Here is an 18,025-nt window from a genome sequence, read left to right as displayed (position 1 = left end):
AAAATTGCATTTACCAAATGAGAAAGAATATGAGAAGAGAGAGTGATTCGGTAAAACAGCTCTTCCTCCAAACTTACATAGACATTTGCAGAACTAGGCATGTAGACACCTCCTGCAATATTCAGAATAGAATAGAATAGAATAGAATTTTATTGGCCAAGTGTGATTGGACATGCAAGGAATTTTTCTTAGTGCAAAATATCAATCATCAATAATAATAAGGTACAACACTTAGCCATAGTCTGAATAAAAATAAGCAATCAAATCGTATTAGGAACTAGTCAATATAAATTGTAAGGATACAAGCAACAAAGTTACAGTCATACAGCCATTAGTGGGAGGAGATGAGTGATGGGAATGATGAGGAGATTAATAGTAGTGCAAAGTTAGTAAATGACAGTGTTGAAGGAATTATTTATTTAGCAGAGTGATGGTGTTCGGGGGAAAAACTATTCTAGTGTCTAGTTGTTCTGGTGTGCAGTGCCCTATAGTGTCATTTCGAGGGTAGGAGTTGAAACTGTTTGTATCTAGGATGTGAGGGGTCAGTAAATATTTTCATGGCCCTCTTTTTGACTCGTGCAGTATGCAGGTTCTCAATGGAAGGCAGGTTGGTAGCAATTGCGCCAGAGGCGTAATAAGAACATGGACACCAAGAGCTGGGTTTAAATGGGTCACTTTATTAAAGTTAAATGAACTTTACCTGATTATTGACCAATAACCAGGACCTGCAGAGGCCACTAAAAAATTTGGGGAAGAAATAATTCATGAACAACCTTCCTGGGCAACTATGTACGTAGCTCTTTGATGAACAAGGTGAAGGTACCATGCCTTCTCCTGGTTCCTGGCCATGCCTTGGTGTGTGGGAGGGCTCACCATCCCATCCCCTTCCGGTTATTGGGATAGGTGAGTCCCAAGGGCACCCCCTCTCCAATTGCCTCGGCCGCACGATACCTTGAGCTCCTGGCGAGAGGCTGCCCATCATCTCTCAAGAGATGCCATAAAGGAGAACATGGAGTTGCTACCACTCCAATTTCTGCCCCTAACCTGCCAAACCCCAGTGACTAAAGGGAAGCCAATTATCGAATTGCGACCAAATGCGCTACACCACCTAACCAGTCCATCCTCAGTCCCCAGTGTGGAATAGGTGAAAAAATGGTCACCACTAAAGCACTGAGACTGCAAAAAAATCCTATTCAGCCCCTGTGGGCAACCCCTTAAAGGCACACTGTAAGATAGGGAGGACGGGCAGGTGTCCGCTTCTTCTGGAGCCAGGGGCAAGAGGAAAAAACACCGGATGCACAGCCCTATTTATAGGGCTCACATTGGCATGCCCCTGGCTCCCAAATGCTGAGCGCAAGAGCGTGGAGCCTTGACACAGTGATCTTGTGATACCGCAAGATCGCTAATGCCTCATATGGCAAGCCAGGAACGTGTTCTTCCAGGCCCCTGCACAATTATCTGCCGGACGTTAAATTGGACAACCGTGCAATTGTGGGGTTTCTTTTTGCAGTTCTGATTATCTTTTGAAGTCTGTATTTGTCTTGTTGGGTTGCAGAACAAACCATACAGTTATAGAGGTGCAGATAACAAACTCAATAATTCCTCTTAGAATATGTGGGAAGTAAAACGTGGAGCTCTTCCTTGTACATTTTTTTTGAATGCACATGGTGGAAAGGTATCTGAGACTCCCTTATATTAAATTCAAATGTGCATGTGTTAAATTATGTATAACTGTAGCCTTCCATGACCTGCTGTCTAATTTATATGCATTGCCACCAAAGAAAAAACACAATCTTGCATCTGGTAATATTTTATGTGACATGAAAAAAAAATCACATGTGCTTGTACTGTTGTAGCTGTTTTGCACTGATAGATTTCTCTATGGTGGTTTACATAAATGCTTTTGTGCATTTAGTCAATGAGTAGTCATCTCTCAGCCCTATCCCCTAGCAGAAACATTTAGTATTGCTTTATGTATCACAAGTGACAGCTAGATGTTTATAAGAAAGAGTCTACACTGAAGAAATGCTTACGGAAGACCTTTGCTGACTCAGGTCCAGAAGTGGGTTCCTGCCTGTTCAGACTGGTTCTATTGAACCAATGGTAACTTGCCAGCCTGAGTTGCTAGAACTGGCAGTGACCTAGACCTACCATGCCCCTGAACTGGCTCTCTTGGTGGCGCTTATGGCACTACCATCTTGTTTCATGCTTCTGTGCATGAGCAGAAGTTGGATTTTGCTTCTGCGCATGCACAGAAGCTGGTTCTGCACATGGAGGGGGTGGGCACCAAGGAGTGAATCGGCAGTGAAGAAAAACAGAACCCACCCCTGCTCAGGTTCTGCTTTTTTACTGTAGGAATTTCCCCCTCCTAATGTGATGTATAGGCTTATTGCTTATACTTCAACACATTGTCTACTGATCAAATAAGAGGTGAAAGTCATATAACGTTCTCCAGAAAGCAACCAAGAAGATAGTCCTATTTTTTTTAAAGGAGGATTGATGTTTAGCCTGGAGAAAGGAAGAAAAGACTGCAGGACTGACAGATAAAATTGGGCTATTCAGTTTATTCCAGAACACATGGAACAATGGATTTAAATTATGGAAAAAAAACAGATTTCTATTGGCTATCAAGAATTTCCTGACAATGGGATATGTTCAGCAATGGAACAGGCTGTCTTGGTAAGGGGCTCTTGGTGGAAAATTTTAAATAAAGGTTGGATGGTTATCTGCTGGGTATGCCATATAGGTACTCTTTGTCTTATGACCAATCCACTTGGTGACCATTCAAAGATATGGCAGACTAAAAAAAGATACTTATGACTGTTGTGGTTGGCTCTGGCCCAGCTCCTGCCCCAGGGAATGTGGAGCTGGATGCAGGGGAAACTTCAACATGTCATAGGCCTGTGTTATTGCTGACAGAGTCAGGTAGTTCAGTTTCCTCGGACGAAGAAGGTGGGGGTGACTTGGAAGAGGGGGGCTTGGCACACAGCCCAGGAAGTCAATCTTCATTATCTTTGGTTGATTCGGATGCGGAAGTCTTGGACCCACACAGGCACAGAGTTATGTGTAGAAGAGACCAATTGAGGACATATTACAGGAGATGAGAGAAGCCACCTGTGTTTGGGTGGGGCTCCAGTAATTAGTGCTGCTGATATAAATAGCACTGTGTGGGTTTAGCTGTTGTGGAAGATTATCTGATCGTTGTTCTTCAGGACTGCCTTGCTGTTTCCGGACTTTGTTTGTTGAATTTTCGGGAGGCTCATACCAGAGATGACCAGATTTAAAGTTCCAAAGGCTGTCCCCTAGTCACATGATTGCATTTTGTCCAACTGCTCTGTATTTATGGCTGTTTGCAGTGTCCTGTGGATGTGTGACCACAATTTATGACATCCCTCCCCCCATTTTTACTTCTGGTTTCCAGCAAAAGCATTATAAACAATAAAGGGGGAGGTACAATCAGGTCTGTTGTGAGATAACCTGCTTAACTTATGACTGCAATTCTGGGCTCAATTACAGTTACATGTTGAGGATCATCTGTAGTAGTGGATTCCTGCACTGGACAAGTGATTAGACTAGATCAGTGACAGCAAATCCATGCTACAATGTTTTGAGTGAGATGCCAGTGTTCAATAATACCTAACAACTACTCTTAAAAGCAGGCCTCATTTTTGCACAACTTGCAGAGGCTGCAGGAGCTGCACAAGAATGGGCTGTGCTCTACCATGGTCTCCAGAGTCTCTGATAATCACAAAGAATGTGTTATGGTTTCACATGGCTTTTGGAAGCTGCAGAGGCTGCTGAAGAGACCTGTCCAAAGCATTTCAAAAATGAAGGCCTTATGTGACCTGCAGCAACTTCTGATATCAGAAGTCAACAGGAAGAGAACCCCTTGAGGGTTTGGTGGGGTGTGGTAGATCCTGGAGAGCCCTGGGCTGTCAGCAACCAGACTGTTCTCTAAGACTCACGTCCTGGGATACAAGGTGGCCAATTGTGGTGCTAGGGCCCAGCCTTAGTACTGCCACTGAGTGCCACTGTTTTGCGTGGCCTACAGACAGAACTGGGGCAGAGATAGAGAATTGTTTCTCTTTTATTCAGGGGGATAAAGTGACGTGACAGCAGAATGAAGTTAGGTGTTTTCCAAATTTTTAACACGTTGAGCCCAAAAGGATCAGATTGGATTATGCTCAGTGATGGGCTACGAAAAATTTTACTACCACACTGTGGGAGTGGCTTATGCATTTTGTTTCAACATCTTTCAGTGCAAATTGGGTGCTCTGGGGTGGAGCTCCAAATTTTGCTACCGGAACTGTGTTCCTGACCGTTCCCGTAGGAGCCCATCACTGATTATACTGTAAACCACCCCGAGTCCTCAGAGAAGGGCAGCTTCTTTATTTATTTATGTATTTATGTATTTATTTATTTATTTATTCATTCATTCATTCATTCATTCATTCATTCATTCATTTATGCTGCCCTTCTCCTAATTAATAAATTAATAATAATAAATAAAAGATAAGTATCAGAAGTTACTTCCAATACTTACTTTCTATGATTCTATATTATAAATTACTGAATTATGAACATGCTTTTAGCTTCCACCTAGATGATGCCACCAAATCTATCATCTATATCTGTGATGGTGAACCTATGACATGTGGCGCCATATCTGCTGGCGTGCGAGTCGTTGCCCTAACTCAGCTCCAATATGCATGTGTGTGCAGGCCAGCTGATTTTTGGCTCACACAGAGGCTCTGGGAGGGTGTTTTTGGCTTCCAGAGAGCCTCCAGGGGGATGGGGGAGAGTGTTTTTACCCTCCCTCCGGTCCAGGGAAGCCTTTGGAACCTAGGGAGGGTGAAACATGAGCCTACCAGACCCACCAGAAGTTGGGAAATAGGCCATTTCTGGCCTCCAGAGAGCCTCTGGGGCAAACAGGGAAGCTGTTTTCACCATTCCCAGGCATTGATTTATGGGTGTGGGCACTCGCAACCGAGGGAAAAAAGTTTCATTATCACTGATCTATAGTCAGGCTCCCTACTTCGGGGGTCTGCAACTTCCAGGTCATGGTCCATTACCAGGCCTTGAGCTCTTCAGAAGCAGGCTGTGAAAGTGGTAGGTCAGTGCATGTATGCATCCACACTTGCACATGCAGCAAGCAAGCATGGATGTGTGTATGTTTGTTCCTGTCGCTTGTGCAAATGGAGCTGTGTGTGTGTGTGCACTTGCATGGTGCTAGCACAGAACCCCCAAGCCGATCCACAAACCCAGAAAAGTTGGGGAACTCTGCTTTTGTTTTGACCCACTTATCAGAGTTGTTCAACAGGCATTCTGGAGACTGAACTTCTCAGCCAATGAAATGGATAGACGGATCAGTAGAGACAGATGAATTCCTATTTAGTAAAAGATAGAACATAAAAATAGCAGAATGCCAACAGTTACCTTCAGAGATCAAGCCACTCAAATGCTTTATTAATAAGCAACAAGCCAACAACCCATACAAAACCATAGCACTTTCTCAAGGCTCAGGTGACATGCCTACAAATGCATAAGACTAGAGGCCCTTTACATGGTTTGCTCCCAATGTGATACATTCCATCATCTGCCAGTAAAACCCCTCAGGATTTTATGCGAGATAAACAAGCCAAACTTTGTGCGAGACAATTAATGGTCACAAGTTCAATATCAGTACTTAAAACTAGGACAGAGAAATACAAAGCATTTTAAGTTCCCAAGATATGACGATGGAATTAAAATAAAAAGAGGAATTGGACTATTACAGAATTTGGAATAGATTTTACAATCAGCTAGAAATTGGGAATCAAAGTAAGAAACAGAAAAAACTAAAACTCGAATGGTAAAATATTCATGTACCTATGAAACTACATAGGTTAAATTACTAATGGCAAAAAACATGTACCAACTTAATTGCCCCAGAAGCGGAGTAAAGACGCTGAGACATATTGTGGATTAAATAAGGGTCATTTTATTAAATTAATATAAATATAAATAACGTAAGTTTAAATACGTAAATTTAAATATTTAAATTCAACATAACTAAGGACCTGCAGAGGCCAAAACTAACGGGGTGGAAATTCCTACCAGAAACTTCCTTGGCAACATTGGGCAAAAACTCCTTGCTGAACCAGGTGAAGGTAGCCACCTTCACCTGGATCCAAGCCATGCCCCTATGTCATGTGGGAGGAGTTCACCCTCCAATCCCCGTGGGAAATTGGATCCGGTGATTCCCATGGACATCCTCTCTCCAATCCCCGAAGTTGTTCCAACCTCTAGTTCCTGGAGAGAGGCGGTCCATCACCCTTTCAAGGATGCCCAAAGGAGCATGCGCAGTCGCTTCTAACTGCCCATTTCCGCCCCAAACCTGCCAAACCCCAGTGACCAAAGGGAGGCCTATCTAACATCTAAGTGCGCTGCACCCCCTAACCAATCCAGTCCGCACCGTCAGTATGGAATAGGCGAAAAAATGGCCGCCTCTAAAGGGGAGGCCGCAAAAAATTCCTATTTGGCCCCGAGGTGACCTCCTCAGGACACACTGATAATAGCGGAGGGTGGGCGGGTGTTAGCTTCAGAAAGCCATAAAGCAAGGAGGAGGTCCTGTTCGGATCGCCCTTAAATAGGGCGATCCAGGACCTCCCCCAGCGACCAGCAGGTGGCGCGCCGACCTGGCACGCTGTCAAAAGCCGAACTTCCGGGTTTTCAGCAACCCGGAAGTACAGGGCTCTATAGAGCCGCCCGCAGCGTCCCCCTGCTCCGTGGCAATTTCGGCCGGTGGTTTTAAGCCGCCGGTCGTGCATATGTTGAAGTAGGAAAGTAAGTACTGTATATATATTTTGACATGAAATACTGTAAAATATATTGTATAGTGTTCTTAATGTTTATATTAAGTCCTTGGAGAGGGGCGGCATATAAATCCAATAAACAAATAAATAAATAAATTTGTACGTATTCTGTATTTGTTCAATTTGATTTTGTCCTATTATTTTTAAATTATTATTTATTTTTCTTTGTCTTTTTTTGTATTTGTATTTTGTATTTGTGTCTTTTTAACAATGGGAAATTGATGAAGACTATTAAAGAAAAGTCTGCGGAGAGGGGCGGCATACAAATCTAATAAATAATAATAATAATAATAATGATGATGATGATGATGATGATAATAATAATAATAATAATAATGATAATAATAATAATAATAATAATAATATTCCATTACAGATCTCAAAAGTGCTGCTTTGGAGTAACAAAATTTTACCAGCAAAATTGGGTGAGAAATTAGTGGCACACAGTACATCAAAATGTTTCAGACTTTCTCAGAAGGCCACATTGAGACACTTATAACACATTACAGCTGTTAATTGATCAGATATTTGCCATCCATCTCCCATGAAAACTACAATCTGTGTAACCACCTTGCTTTCCCCTTAACTGTCTTGCTGGAGCTTAGTTATTTCGTGCATTTGACAAAATGAATTGTAGCTCCTGAAAGTGTTAGATAGGATGAATGGAAGAGACAGACAGAAGTGGCTTCAACACAACAGCTCTTAGTTTGGCAACTATTTACAACCCAGCAAATGTTCTGTATGACAGCAAGCCCTTTTATAGCCAGCTGCCAAACAGTCTAGCCAATCAGCAGTCAGTATTTTCCCTCCAAGATGGAAGACCTACTTCAGTCTGAGAATGCAACAGAAAGCTTATGCACTTCTTACTAAAATTTGTTAGTGTGCAAACATGCCATCAGATTCCTGATTTTTGTGTGATTAATGTGCATGTGTGAACCTGGCCTCCAGTAAAAAGGGATAACTCTTATATATCTGAGCTGCCATAGTCAGACTATAAACATGACGGTTAAATAAACAGAACCATCATAAAGCATAATGACAAAGATGCACACACTACATACACACAAACACCTCTCTTTTCAACATGCATTCTGAAAATTTATGTTGTGATAACATAAATTGCCTGAAAGTTATTTGTTTTCCTGACAAAATCTTTTATGTCATCAGTGCTAAATATTGTGTATGCGAGCTACTACAGTGTTTGAGCTGGGTCATCTTCATACCTTAAAGTTCCTTGATAGAAAGCAAGGCCTCATTAAATTCCAGCTCTGGAAATTAAGAAAAAAGATTTGTGTACATTTTCAGACTTTCTCAAAAGATGCTGGATCGAAGGAATGCAAGAAATTGCCCCCGGAGCCGGGCGACGCTGTGATGAGCTCTGTGGAGCTCTGAACTTCCGGTTCCGCTGCTTCCTGGGCCTTGGGGGAGGTCCTAGACTGCCCTATTTAAGGGTGGTCTGAAGCGGACCTCCTCCTTTTCCCTCAGCATCCTGAAAGCGAACACCTGCCCGCCCTCCTCTATCATGCAGTGTGCCTGGAAGGGGTCACTTCGGGGCCAAATAGGAATTTTTGGCGGCCTCCCCTATGGGGACGGCCGTTTTTTCGCCTATTCCACACTGACGGTAAGGATGGACTGGTTAGGGTGTGTGGTGCTATGTAGATATACATTCAATCAATTTGGCTTCCCTCTGGTCCCTGGGGTTGGCAGGTTAGGGGCAGAAATGGGCAGTAGGAGCAACTGCAGCTTCTCCTTTTGGGCATCTTTTCAAAAGATGATGGACCGCCTCTCTCCATGAACTAGAGGTGCGTACAACTTTGGGGATTGGAGAGGGGATGCCCATGGGACTCACCGGATCCAGTTTCCTTCAGGGATTGGAGGGTGAGCTCCTCTCACACGCTTAGGGGTGTGGCTCGGATCCAGGTGAAAGTGCCTACCTTCACCTGGTTCAGCAAGGAGTTATGCCCAAGAGTCGCCTAGAAAGGTTTTGATAGGAATTTCCGCCCCGTTAGATTTTGGCCTCTGCAGGTCCTTTGTTTACTGTTGAATTGAAATTATTTAAATTAATGTTATTTAAATTTATACTAATTTAATAAAGTGACCCTATATTTAAATCCATACACTGTCTCAGCGTCTTTACTCTGCTTCCGGGGCAATTGTGCTTTTCTATGTCATTGTACAGTAGAATTAAGACTTACCTGTATTAATATTATATACAATTCTTGATGATTCATCAAAAATCATCAAGACTTAATTGTAGCTTTAGTTCTGTATTAAAATTTTGGGGAAATTATGAAATATTTCTTTAAAATGTTCAATAGATTTGTATTTTTATTGTATTACATTCTTATTGTACTCATGTTCTTGCATTCTTTATTCTTCTTAATATTGTAAGCAACCCAGAATCACTTTGTAATTGATGGGTGATATATAAATGTATATAAATAAAAATAAATAAATACATAAAAATGAAATATATACTGTAAAAATGAAAATCTGATAGTTATTGTATTAAAATTTGGGGCAAATGATGGCATATTTCTTTAAAATTCTTTTATTTATTGATATCAGGGAGAACATTTAGGTTTACTTCCAAGTTTCTGAGTACAAGCCAGCTGGATGCAATTTGATTCTTGCTTCTGAGTAAATTCTATTGTTTGGTGATTTTTATTTCGGAGGAGATATAGCACTGTTTTTTTGTAATGATTTTTCATCTTTTTTAAAGCACACACTGTCCATCAGATGCCACTTTATCACATGAATATGATTTATGCTGTGGCTATATTGAAATTAATTTTGGAATTATGTTAATTTTGCAACAGATCAAGTTGCCAAGTTTGCTTTCTCAATAGAATTCTTCCAAGGCTTTAAAATATTAAATCCTTAGGGCCAATTCTTTGCTTGCATAAATTGTTACACCTAAAATTGACAGCATAGCAAATCTCTTGCTTTATGCGATTCTGAATTTTTTATATAGTCTTTAGTCATGCATATACACTTTGTACTGGTTATATTTATGCAGGAGTGAAAACAGTGATGGGCTCCTATGGGAACGGTCAGGAACGCAGTTCCGGTAGCAAAATTTGGAGCTCCACTCCAGAGCATCCAATTTGCACTGAAAGATATTGAAACAAAATGCATAAGCCATGCCCACGGTGTGGTAGTAAAAATTTGGGTAGCCCATCATTGAATGAAACTTACATTTAGACTGAGAGCTAGGCGTGACAGGTGAAAAATAAAGTTACAATCAGGTTATAGCCAGCAATCTTTCTTCTTCTTCACATATAAAATATAAAGAGCTCCAGGTTTTGTACTTCTCACTGCTAGTATTTCATATTCCTTTGTTAATGAAGCTCAACATTTAAGTAGCACTCTTTGCAAATTATTGTCCATAAAATTTATTATTTATTTATTTATTTATTTTGTTTGTTCATTTGTTTAACATGTATAAGATATCAGATATAGGTATAAACATAACCAGCGACCGGTTAGGCCCCACAGAGTTGGCCTTCTCCGGGTCCCGTTGACGAAACAATGTCGCCTGGCGGGACCCAGGGGAAGAGCCTTCTCTGTGGCAGTTTGTCATGCACCATTGATTCAAAGACTTTACAAAAGTCTATACAAATTGTGTCTATTGCTTTAACCTGATCAAGTTGTGTAGTCCATATGTTTTTGCAGTGTAGGAGTTGTAGATTACAGGATATTTTTTTTCCTGAAACCAAATTATTTGTTTGAAAGTAGGTTGTTAGTTTCTAAGTGATGGGTAATGTATTGATTTATGATTGATTCCATGATTTTGCAGGCGATGCAACATAATGAGATTGGTCTGTAATTTTCATCATTACTTGAATCTCCTTTTTGAAGGCATGACAGTGACTAGTGATCACAAGTTGGATAAAGAATTGGTCCTGAAGGATTTTTCAAAACTTATGGTTAGAGGTTTAGCTATGGCTGTAGAGAATTTTTTAAAGAAGTATGAACATAGTCCATCAGGTCCAATTGATAGAGATGGTTTTAAGTTGCATAATGCCTTTTCAACATTATCTTCTGTAAAATTGATTTACATGGATAGTTGTAGTTATTTGAGGTATGACTAGGAAACATTGGGCATGAGCTGTTGCTGTTTACAAAGACTGAACCAAAGAATGTGTTAAAGAAGTTGGCCTTTACAGCTTCATCATTATGGTCTTTACCATTTGGTCCTTTAAGGGGTGGAATGGATGTCACGTCTTTGAGTTGGTTGTTTACAAAGTTATAGAAGGGTATAAAAAGGATTATAAAGGATTTCGTGCGCAGAAGGTTTTCTTCTGATGTGATAATTGGAGCATTCAGTTTTTATTTGATGATATAGATTTTTGTAGCATCTTTTAAAGTTAGCAACATACCCAGTTTTGGGAGTTTTTTGCCTATGATATCTTTTTAAAAATTTGAGCTTCCTTATTTTTATGGGTAATTTGGTTTTCTTGGTTTTGATGATTATTAGTGGTACGTATAGTTTAAAGATTCTTTTGATTTTGAGCAAAAATATATTGTAGTGGTCTTTGGCAGTATTACAGCCAGAAACCAAGAGATGAGAGATTGGTGTCTATGATATCATAGTTGGCTTTTTAAAAGTTGTAATTGGCTATCCCATCATTTTAATGATTTTTGTAAGAATGTATATTGAGATAAAAGTCAAGCATGTTGTGGTCACTGTTGGAAAAGGGTTCTTTAATTTGTAGTTCATAAATTGAGCGTAAACTGTTGCAGAACATGAGTCTAATGTTGTTTTTTACTAGTTGATCTAGCCCTAGACTGGTAATAGCATTGTAAAGGGTTGAATGTTCAGTTGTACATTCATTTAGGGTCTAGTCAAAATGAGGTAAGTTGAGGTCATCAAGAAAAATGAGATGGTGCCGGCATTGAAGGGCTACCAAAATTTTTACTACTACACTGTGGGCATGGCTTATGCAGGATGCCCTGCGTTTTCTTTCAACATCTTTCAGTGCAAATTGGGTGCTCTGGAGTGGAGCTCCATTTTCACTACCCCACTGAGTCGTCGTCCCATCTGGGCAGCAGCAGCCCACCCGTGGGTTGGGCAGGAGGCTGCCCATGTTAATAGTGAGGTTAACTTGTTCGCATGTGTGATGTTGTAATCAGGAGCTCTATAACATAGGTGGTATTTAAGGACAAATCACCAGAAGGTGAGCTCAACTTTCAAGAAATTTTACTTTTCGTCATTTTTTTAAAAAGTTATGCTAGAAGAGAGATAAGTAATCTGGTCGCCTCCAAAAGTTTTGCATTTCTTCCAGAATTCTGGACCCATTGTCTGGTCTGATGGGAATTGAAGCATCCAGAGATCACCAGATTGCCAATGTCAGCTCTGGAGGTTAACTCAAGGTAAACACAAACTATACTGAACAAATAATGAACTAATTTTACCTAGTACATGGGGAAGCTTGATTCCTTATTTTAATATATTTGGTATCAAAAAAATAGCTTACTACAACACAAGCATGAATAAGAGTACAGTTTAATAGAAGAGGGACTTCATAAAGAGGAAAATCTATAGACATTAGAAAGAAATTATAATATTCAGGAATTTAAAATTACAAATGGAACAAAATTCAACCCATAGGTTTTATTGATTCTGTGAAGCTATCTTAGTATTTCTAGTGTGCAATTGTAGTCCTATTTACTTAAAAGCAAGTCCTATCGAATTTCATTACATTACTTGAAAGCATTTTTCCAAAACCAGAGATAAACATTTTTATTTTGGGATCTCAGTGGCCTTCTGGAGAATAATTCATACAAAAATTCATCAAGAATGATTTTGGAATTTAATTAGAAATACTCTGAAGTAGATAAATAGGTGGCTTAGAAATCTAGCATAGACAGACTTACAGGGAAAATATATATAAAAAATAGAAATGTGCCATAGAGTCATCCACTGGCAATATTTTCAATTTTGCATGCAGCCGTTCCCAATCCAGAATCCTGTAAATGTGGTAGACTGCAGTTGCCCAGAATACCCTCCTAGCCAATGGCTGCCAATTTATTTTGTTTATTTATCAAATTAGATAAAGTGAAGTTTAATTTAAATTCTGAGAAACAGCCACCCAAATGATAGGGTGATTCCTAATGTAGATGATTGTGATATTTGGTGATCCAAAATGTACTGAGAAGCCATTTAGATGGCAAGTTGTATTCTTGTCAATAAGAACTTTTCATTGTGGGTTTCCATCTATTTAAATAGATTTGGATCCAAGTCAATCAGCACTTCTAAATCATCAGTTTTATCATTAACGCTTCTGGATGCAAAACATACCCCAAATTGAGCCAAGCTGTTCTACTGTCAGATCTATTCAAATGGTAGGATACGACCATGGATATGTTTGTAGTCTGTGACTTTATAGAACTTGCAGGAAACTACCAAATGATTGCTCTTTGTGGCCAATATCCGGGTACAGGAAATTGACAGCCAGTTGCCTGTTTACTGGCCAATAAATACGTCCCTTATCAGTCTTGACATCACCCCCTAAACCAGCAAAAGACTAGCAGAGTAAATTCCACAGGGTCTCCTTTACTGAAGGCTCCTTGGAAGAGATTGTGCAGGTTTTCTGTCATAGACAAGAGACTGCTCACCTAGAATACTTACACTATTTACATTTTCTCTATAATATTTTTTTATCACCACCTTTGATGTTGCAGTCTTGAAAAAAAAACACCCCGGGTTTTTTTGAGCAGGGAGGGGTATTTTGTAAACTGCAAACCACATGTAACAAAATTTAATGAAATGCATGTTTCGAGCGAAGGGAGGTTGGGGGCATAGCAATGGATTTGTATGTGTGCGTATGCGGGCATGCAAGCAGGTGATGAAGGACTTTCTGTTTATCTCTGAAACTGAAAACAAATGTAATAAGGAGGTATAAGGAGATAAAGCAGTGGGATCAGTTTGAGGAAGCCATAACAATCATTGATTTTTCAGCCTGTTTGGTAAATATCCTGGCATTTCCTCATTTTTCCAATAAAATGTGACGTGAAAACCAAAAGATAGTTGATTGCAGAAACTATTTTAATCATCTGTTTGCAATACTCTGCATTTTTAATCTTTCTTGCATTTTTCCAGGTATATCATTATACACAATTGTAATGTGCTCACATATATACAGTATTTCCGATAAAGCTTCTTAAGGAACTGCCGATCAAGACAGTCACTAATCTAATTTCCAAAACAAACAAAATGCAGTGGTACCTCTACATACGAACGCCTCTATTTACAAACATTTCTAGATAAGAACCAGGTGTTCAAGATTTTTTTTTTGCCTCTTCTCAAGAACCATTTTCCACTTACAAACCTGAGCCTCTGAAACTGTAACTGGAAAAGGCAGGGAGAAGCCTCCGTGGGGCCAGTCTAGGAATCTCCTGGGAGGAAACAGGACCAGAAAAGGTGGGACGAAGTCTCTAGGAATCTCCGGGGAGGAAACAAGGCCTCCACCCCCCCTGTGGTTTCCCCAATCACACACATTATTTGCTTCTTCTTACAAACTTTTCTACTTAAGAACCTGATCACAGAACAAATTAAGTTTGTAAGTAGAGGTACCACTGTACACTAAATGATAAGTGGTGTATGAGACTGGGGCACCATTGGGGCAGGGAAGACGGGTGCCTCCTGTGCTGCAGACATCCCACCCATCGGCCTCTGAGCCCGAAGGAGGAGTGGAAGCCCCACCCTCTCTCTCCAGGTGAAGCTGCTCTTAGGCTAGAGTGCCTACTGAGCCTCGAGGAAGGGGCTGGGTTCATGGGGGGGAGGAGGGAGGGGAGAAGAGGAAGGAAGGGAGAGAAAGAAAGAGAGGGAGGGAAGGAGGGAAAGAGAGGAACGAAAGAAAGAAAGGAGACAAAGAGAGAGAAAGGGAGGTAGGGAGAGAAAAGAGGAAGGAAGAGAGAAATAAAGAAAGAAGGAAAGGGAGAGAGAGAAAGTTGAAGGAAGGAGGGAGAGAGAAAGGCAGAGGGAGGGAGGAAAAGAGAGAAAGAGAGCAAAAAAGAGGAAGGAAGGGAGAGAGAAAGAAAGAGGGATGGAGAGAGAGGAAGAGGAAGAGGAAGGAAGGGAGAGAAAGAGAGAGGAAGAGAGAGATACTTTTTTTCTAAAAAAAATTTGGCTAAACTTTTTTTTTAGCCCCCCGCCCCACTCAGCGGTGTCCCTCTTTCCCAATCTTAAAATCTGGTCACTTTAAAGTAGTATGAATTATGATGTCATGCAAGAGATGTGGAGAACAATTGTATAGGTAGTTCTCAATCTATGGCCATTTGCTCAATGACTATTCCAAGTTATAATGATGGTGAATGACCACCAGTTACAATCAGTCCTTAGGTTTCTGGTTATCCCAGGACCTCTATATTTATGTGATTGTCATCTGCTTTCTTGGCAATCTGTTTGTCCATCATGGTCATTCTGTTGGCTACTTATTTTTTAGCATGCAATGCCTTTTTATGGTGGTTTAATGTGCAATTTGTGTGCAGCGCTGATGGTAGATGAAGTGCATTATAAAATTTGTAGATGCATAAATATCCAGATGTACATCAACTCAATTGTGAATGAGACCAATTTCTTTCTTGCTTCCTAAAAGAGGAGGAATGGGCTGTTTAATTTCCCTGCTGATCAGTCATGTGACAAAACACTTCACCATAAAGCTGAATGTGAGCACAGATACACCATGTAATCTAAACCTCTCTATCAAGAGCCTGCATAGAATTTCTTTTTTTTTCTATGACATCTGCTGTGTTTGTAGCCTTTTTATAAATACCAGGCAGCGTTTTCCTTGTTGCTATGGTCCTTGTGGAAATGTAATGCAGCCAGAGGGAACATGTTCTTGTTTCCTTTGAATGGTGCAAAGCGAGTATTTGAAGGGGCTACATTAGACAAATATTAGCTTAGGCAAAGCTTTTTGGCTGCTGCTTCTTGGTTAATATCTCTTTAAATCATCAGTAACCTTAGTTTCATTTAGCAATCTCTCTCTATATATATCTATTTCAGTATTTCTGACTTGCCCAAAGAGCAATAGATTTCAGAATGAGATAGAATCAATAAACGCTCAATAGAATAAATGCTCAATCAATAAATGCTCAATAGCACAGTCACCATAAAGAATAAAAATATTGTCCACTGTAATTATCACTACTAAGGTGGAATCCTCTGGAAAATACTTTCAAGGTTTATATGAACATACCCAGTATGAATTTTTTTGTAGTAGTATAGTAAAAGACTGCCTTTGAGTGTTTTTTTTTAAAAAAAACAACCCTTTAACAGATCTGATTTTGTTTGGGGGAGTGATCTACTTGCCAGGTTTTTAACTGGCAACCGAGTTTCAAATTAAAATGAACTCTGAAATTTAAAATCACAACTTATCTTCTAGAAGAAAGCATTCTATAATTTGGAGACCATACCTGAGTTCTGTCTTCCACCTCTTCAAAATATTGAAGGTTTATTATGCTCTGGCAAACCATGGAGGACTTTAAATAGTATTATTAGTGCCTTAAATTTGAGTCAGTAGTATGCTAGCACCCAAAGCAGTTGTTATTAAACCAGTGTTGTGTATTTTGTATAAACTTCAACTGAGTTTCCTAGTGTCACATTTTTCATTACTTACAGTCTACATCTCATTCCCCATAACGGTAGTAGATGTCAAACACCAGGGAGTTGCATGTGGCTCTTTCATCCTTCTATTGCGGCTCCCTCTTGCCAGTTGGCACTACAATTTTGATGGGAGTTTCCTGTTAGAGAGGGGTAATGCATGGCGCACCAGGAAGAGACACTATAGCAAGGGGGTGGGTTTCTGGTCAGCTCCACAATTGATAGGGCTTTTAGCTAGGATAGATAGAAGAAAAAGGACACTGTGCTAGGAGGAGACTCTATGGTGGGGGAACCAGACTTCTGGTCTGCTCCAGAATTGAACAGAGGGCTTCTTGTTAGGATTTTTGTGGCTGTTTGAATGTTTAAGGTTGCCAATCCCTGATTTAGTGTAAAATTAAGCTCTCTACAAGAATCTGAACTACTAAGGGTCAAGGCTGGATTTAAGAATAAAAGGAATTCAAGATGGGCTGGATTTTGATTCCTTGTGTATGCAAAGAGACTGATGACTAATGATGTATTTGACACACACACACACACACACACACACACACGTGTGTGTGTGTGTGTGTATACTCAACAAAAAAATCACATTTAACCCTACCTTGGTACAAGCTGATACAGGAGATGAGCCTGTAGTCTAATGGCTAATGGCTTACAAGGCAGAGGCCCCAGGTTCAAATCCCAGTAAGGGTGTGGCTATCTGATGAAGGCAAATAGCCAGAAATAGATCTATAGTAGGCTCCCTTTTCATTATCAGCAAAATATGTTACACACACACACACATATATAGTCTCCCCTCATTTTCAAATTCAGCAAAAACATGTTACACACACAAAATAGTTTGTCGGCTATGAAAAAAATAATTCACTGCCTTGGAAATGGCCCAGGGTTGTGTCGAGAGGCAAAAGAAAGCATTAACCTTCTCCCATATTTGGATATACCAGGGTGATTTGACAGAAAAAACATATAACACTTCCTTGGTACAAAGCTGAAGCCTAGAGGTTAAGTCTCTGCCTTACACGGCAAAGGCTGCAAGTTCAAATCCCAGTGAGGGTATAGCTGATGAGGCCACAACAAGAAATAGATCTATACTAATCTCCCTTTATTTTCAAATTCAGCAAAAACATGTTTTATGCACACACAAACACACACACACACACACACACAGAGTAATCTCCCTCTACTTCGCGGTTCATCTTTTGTGGATTCGCTACGGGTTTTCAAAGGGGGATTAAATCCATTAAATCCATTGAAAATTTTAAATCCATTAAAAATTCATACAATTATTCTACAGTACTACTGTACTCTATTAAAGAAACTGGTAGGATATCACATGTAGTTCCAGCTGAGAAACGTTATAGAATGACTGTTTAATGCAAAGGGTTGGTTTTAAAAGTCCAAATACTCATTAAATACATAAAAAATATCTTTCCTCTACTTCATGGAAATTCATTTTTCATATGTTGTCTTGAGTCATGTGACATACCATGACTTCCCCCCTTTGCTAAACCAGGCATAGGCGTGGCCAGCATGTGCTGCATCTGGCCTGTGGGCTGTAAATTTG

General features: G+C 40.1%; 1 protein-coding gene across 1 annotated transcript in view; it reads left to right on the top strand.

The window, feature by feature from the left end:
• PDE1A (phosphodiesterase 1A) overlaps window positions 1-18,025 on the top strand; it is a 221,883-nt gene that overhangs the window by 15,104 nt on the left and 188,754 nt on the right. The window contains exon 2 of the mRNA XM_070731884.1: window positions 12,143-12,230. Within this exon, the coding sequence (XP_070587985.1) occupies window positions 12,205-12,230 (26 nt within the window). The 5' untranslated portion in view covers window positions 12,143-12,204. The remainder of the gene's footprint in view (window positions 1-12,142; window positions 12,231-18,025) is intronic.

The sequence above is a fragment of the Erythrolamprus reginae genome, chromosome 1 (assembly GCF_031021105.1).
Source record: "Erythrolamprus reginae isolate rEryReg1 chromosome 1, rEryReg1.hap1, whole genome shotgun sequence".
NCBI lineage: Eukaryota > Metazoa > Chordata > Lepidosauria > Squamata > Dipsadidae > Erythrolamprus > Erythrolamprus reginae.
The sequence above is the reverse complement of the archived record's forward strand: the minus strand, read 5'-3'. Positions and strand labels throughout refer to the sequence as shown.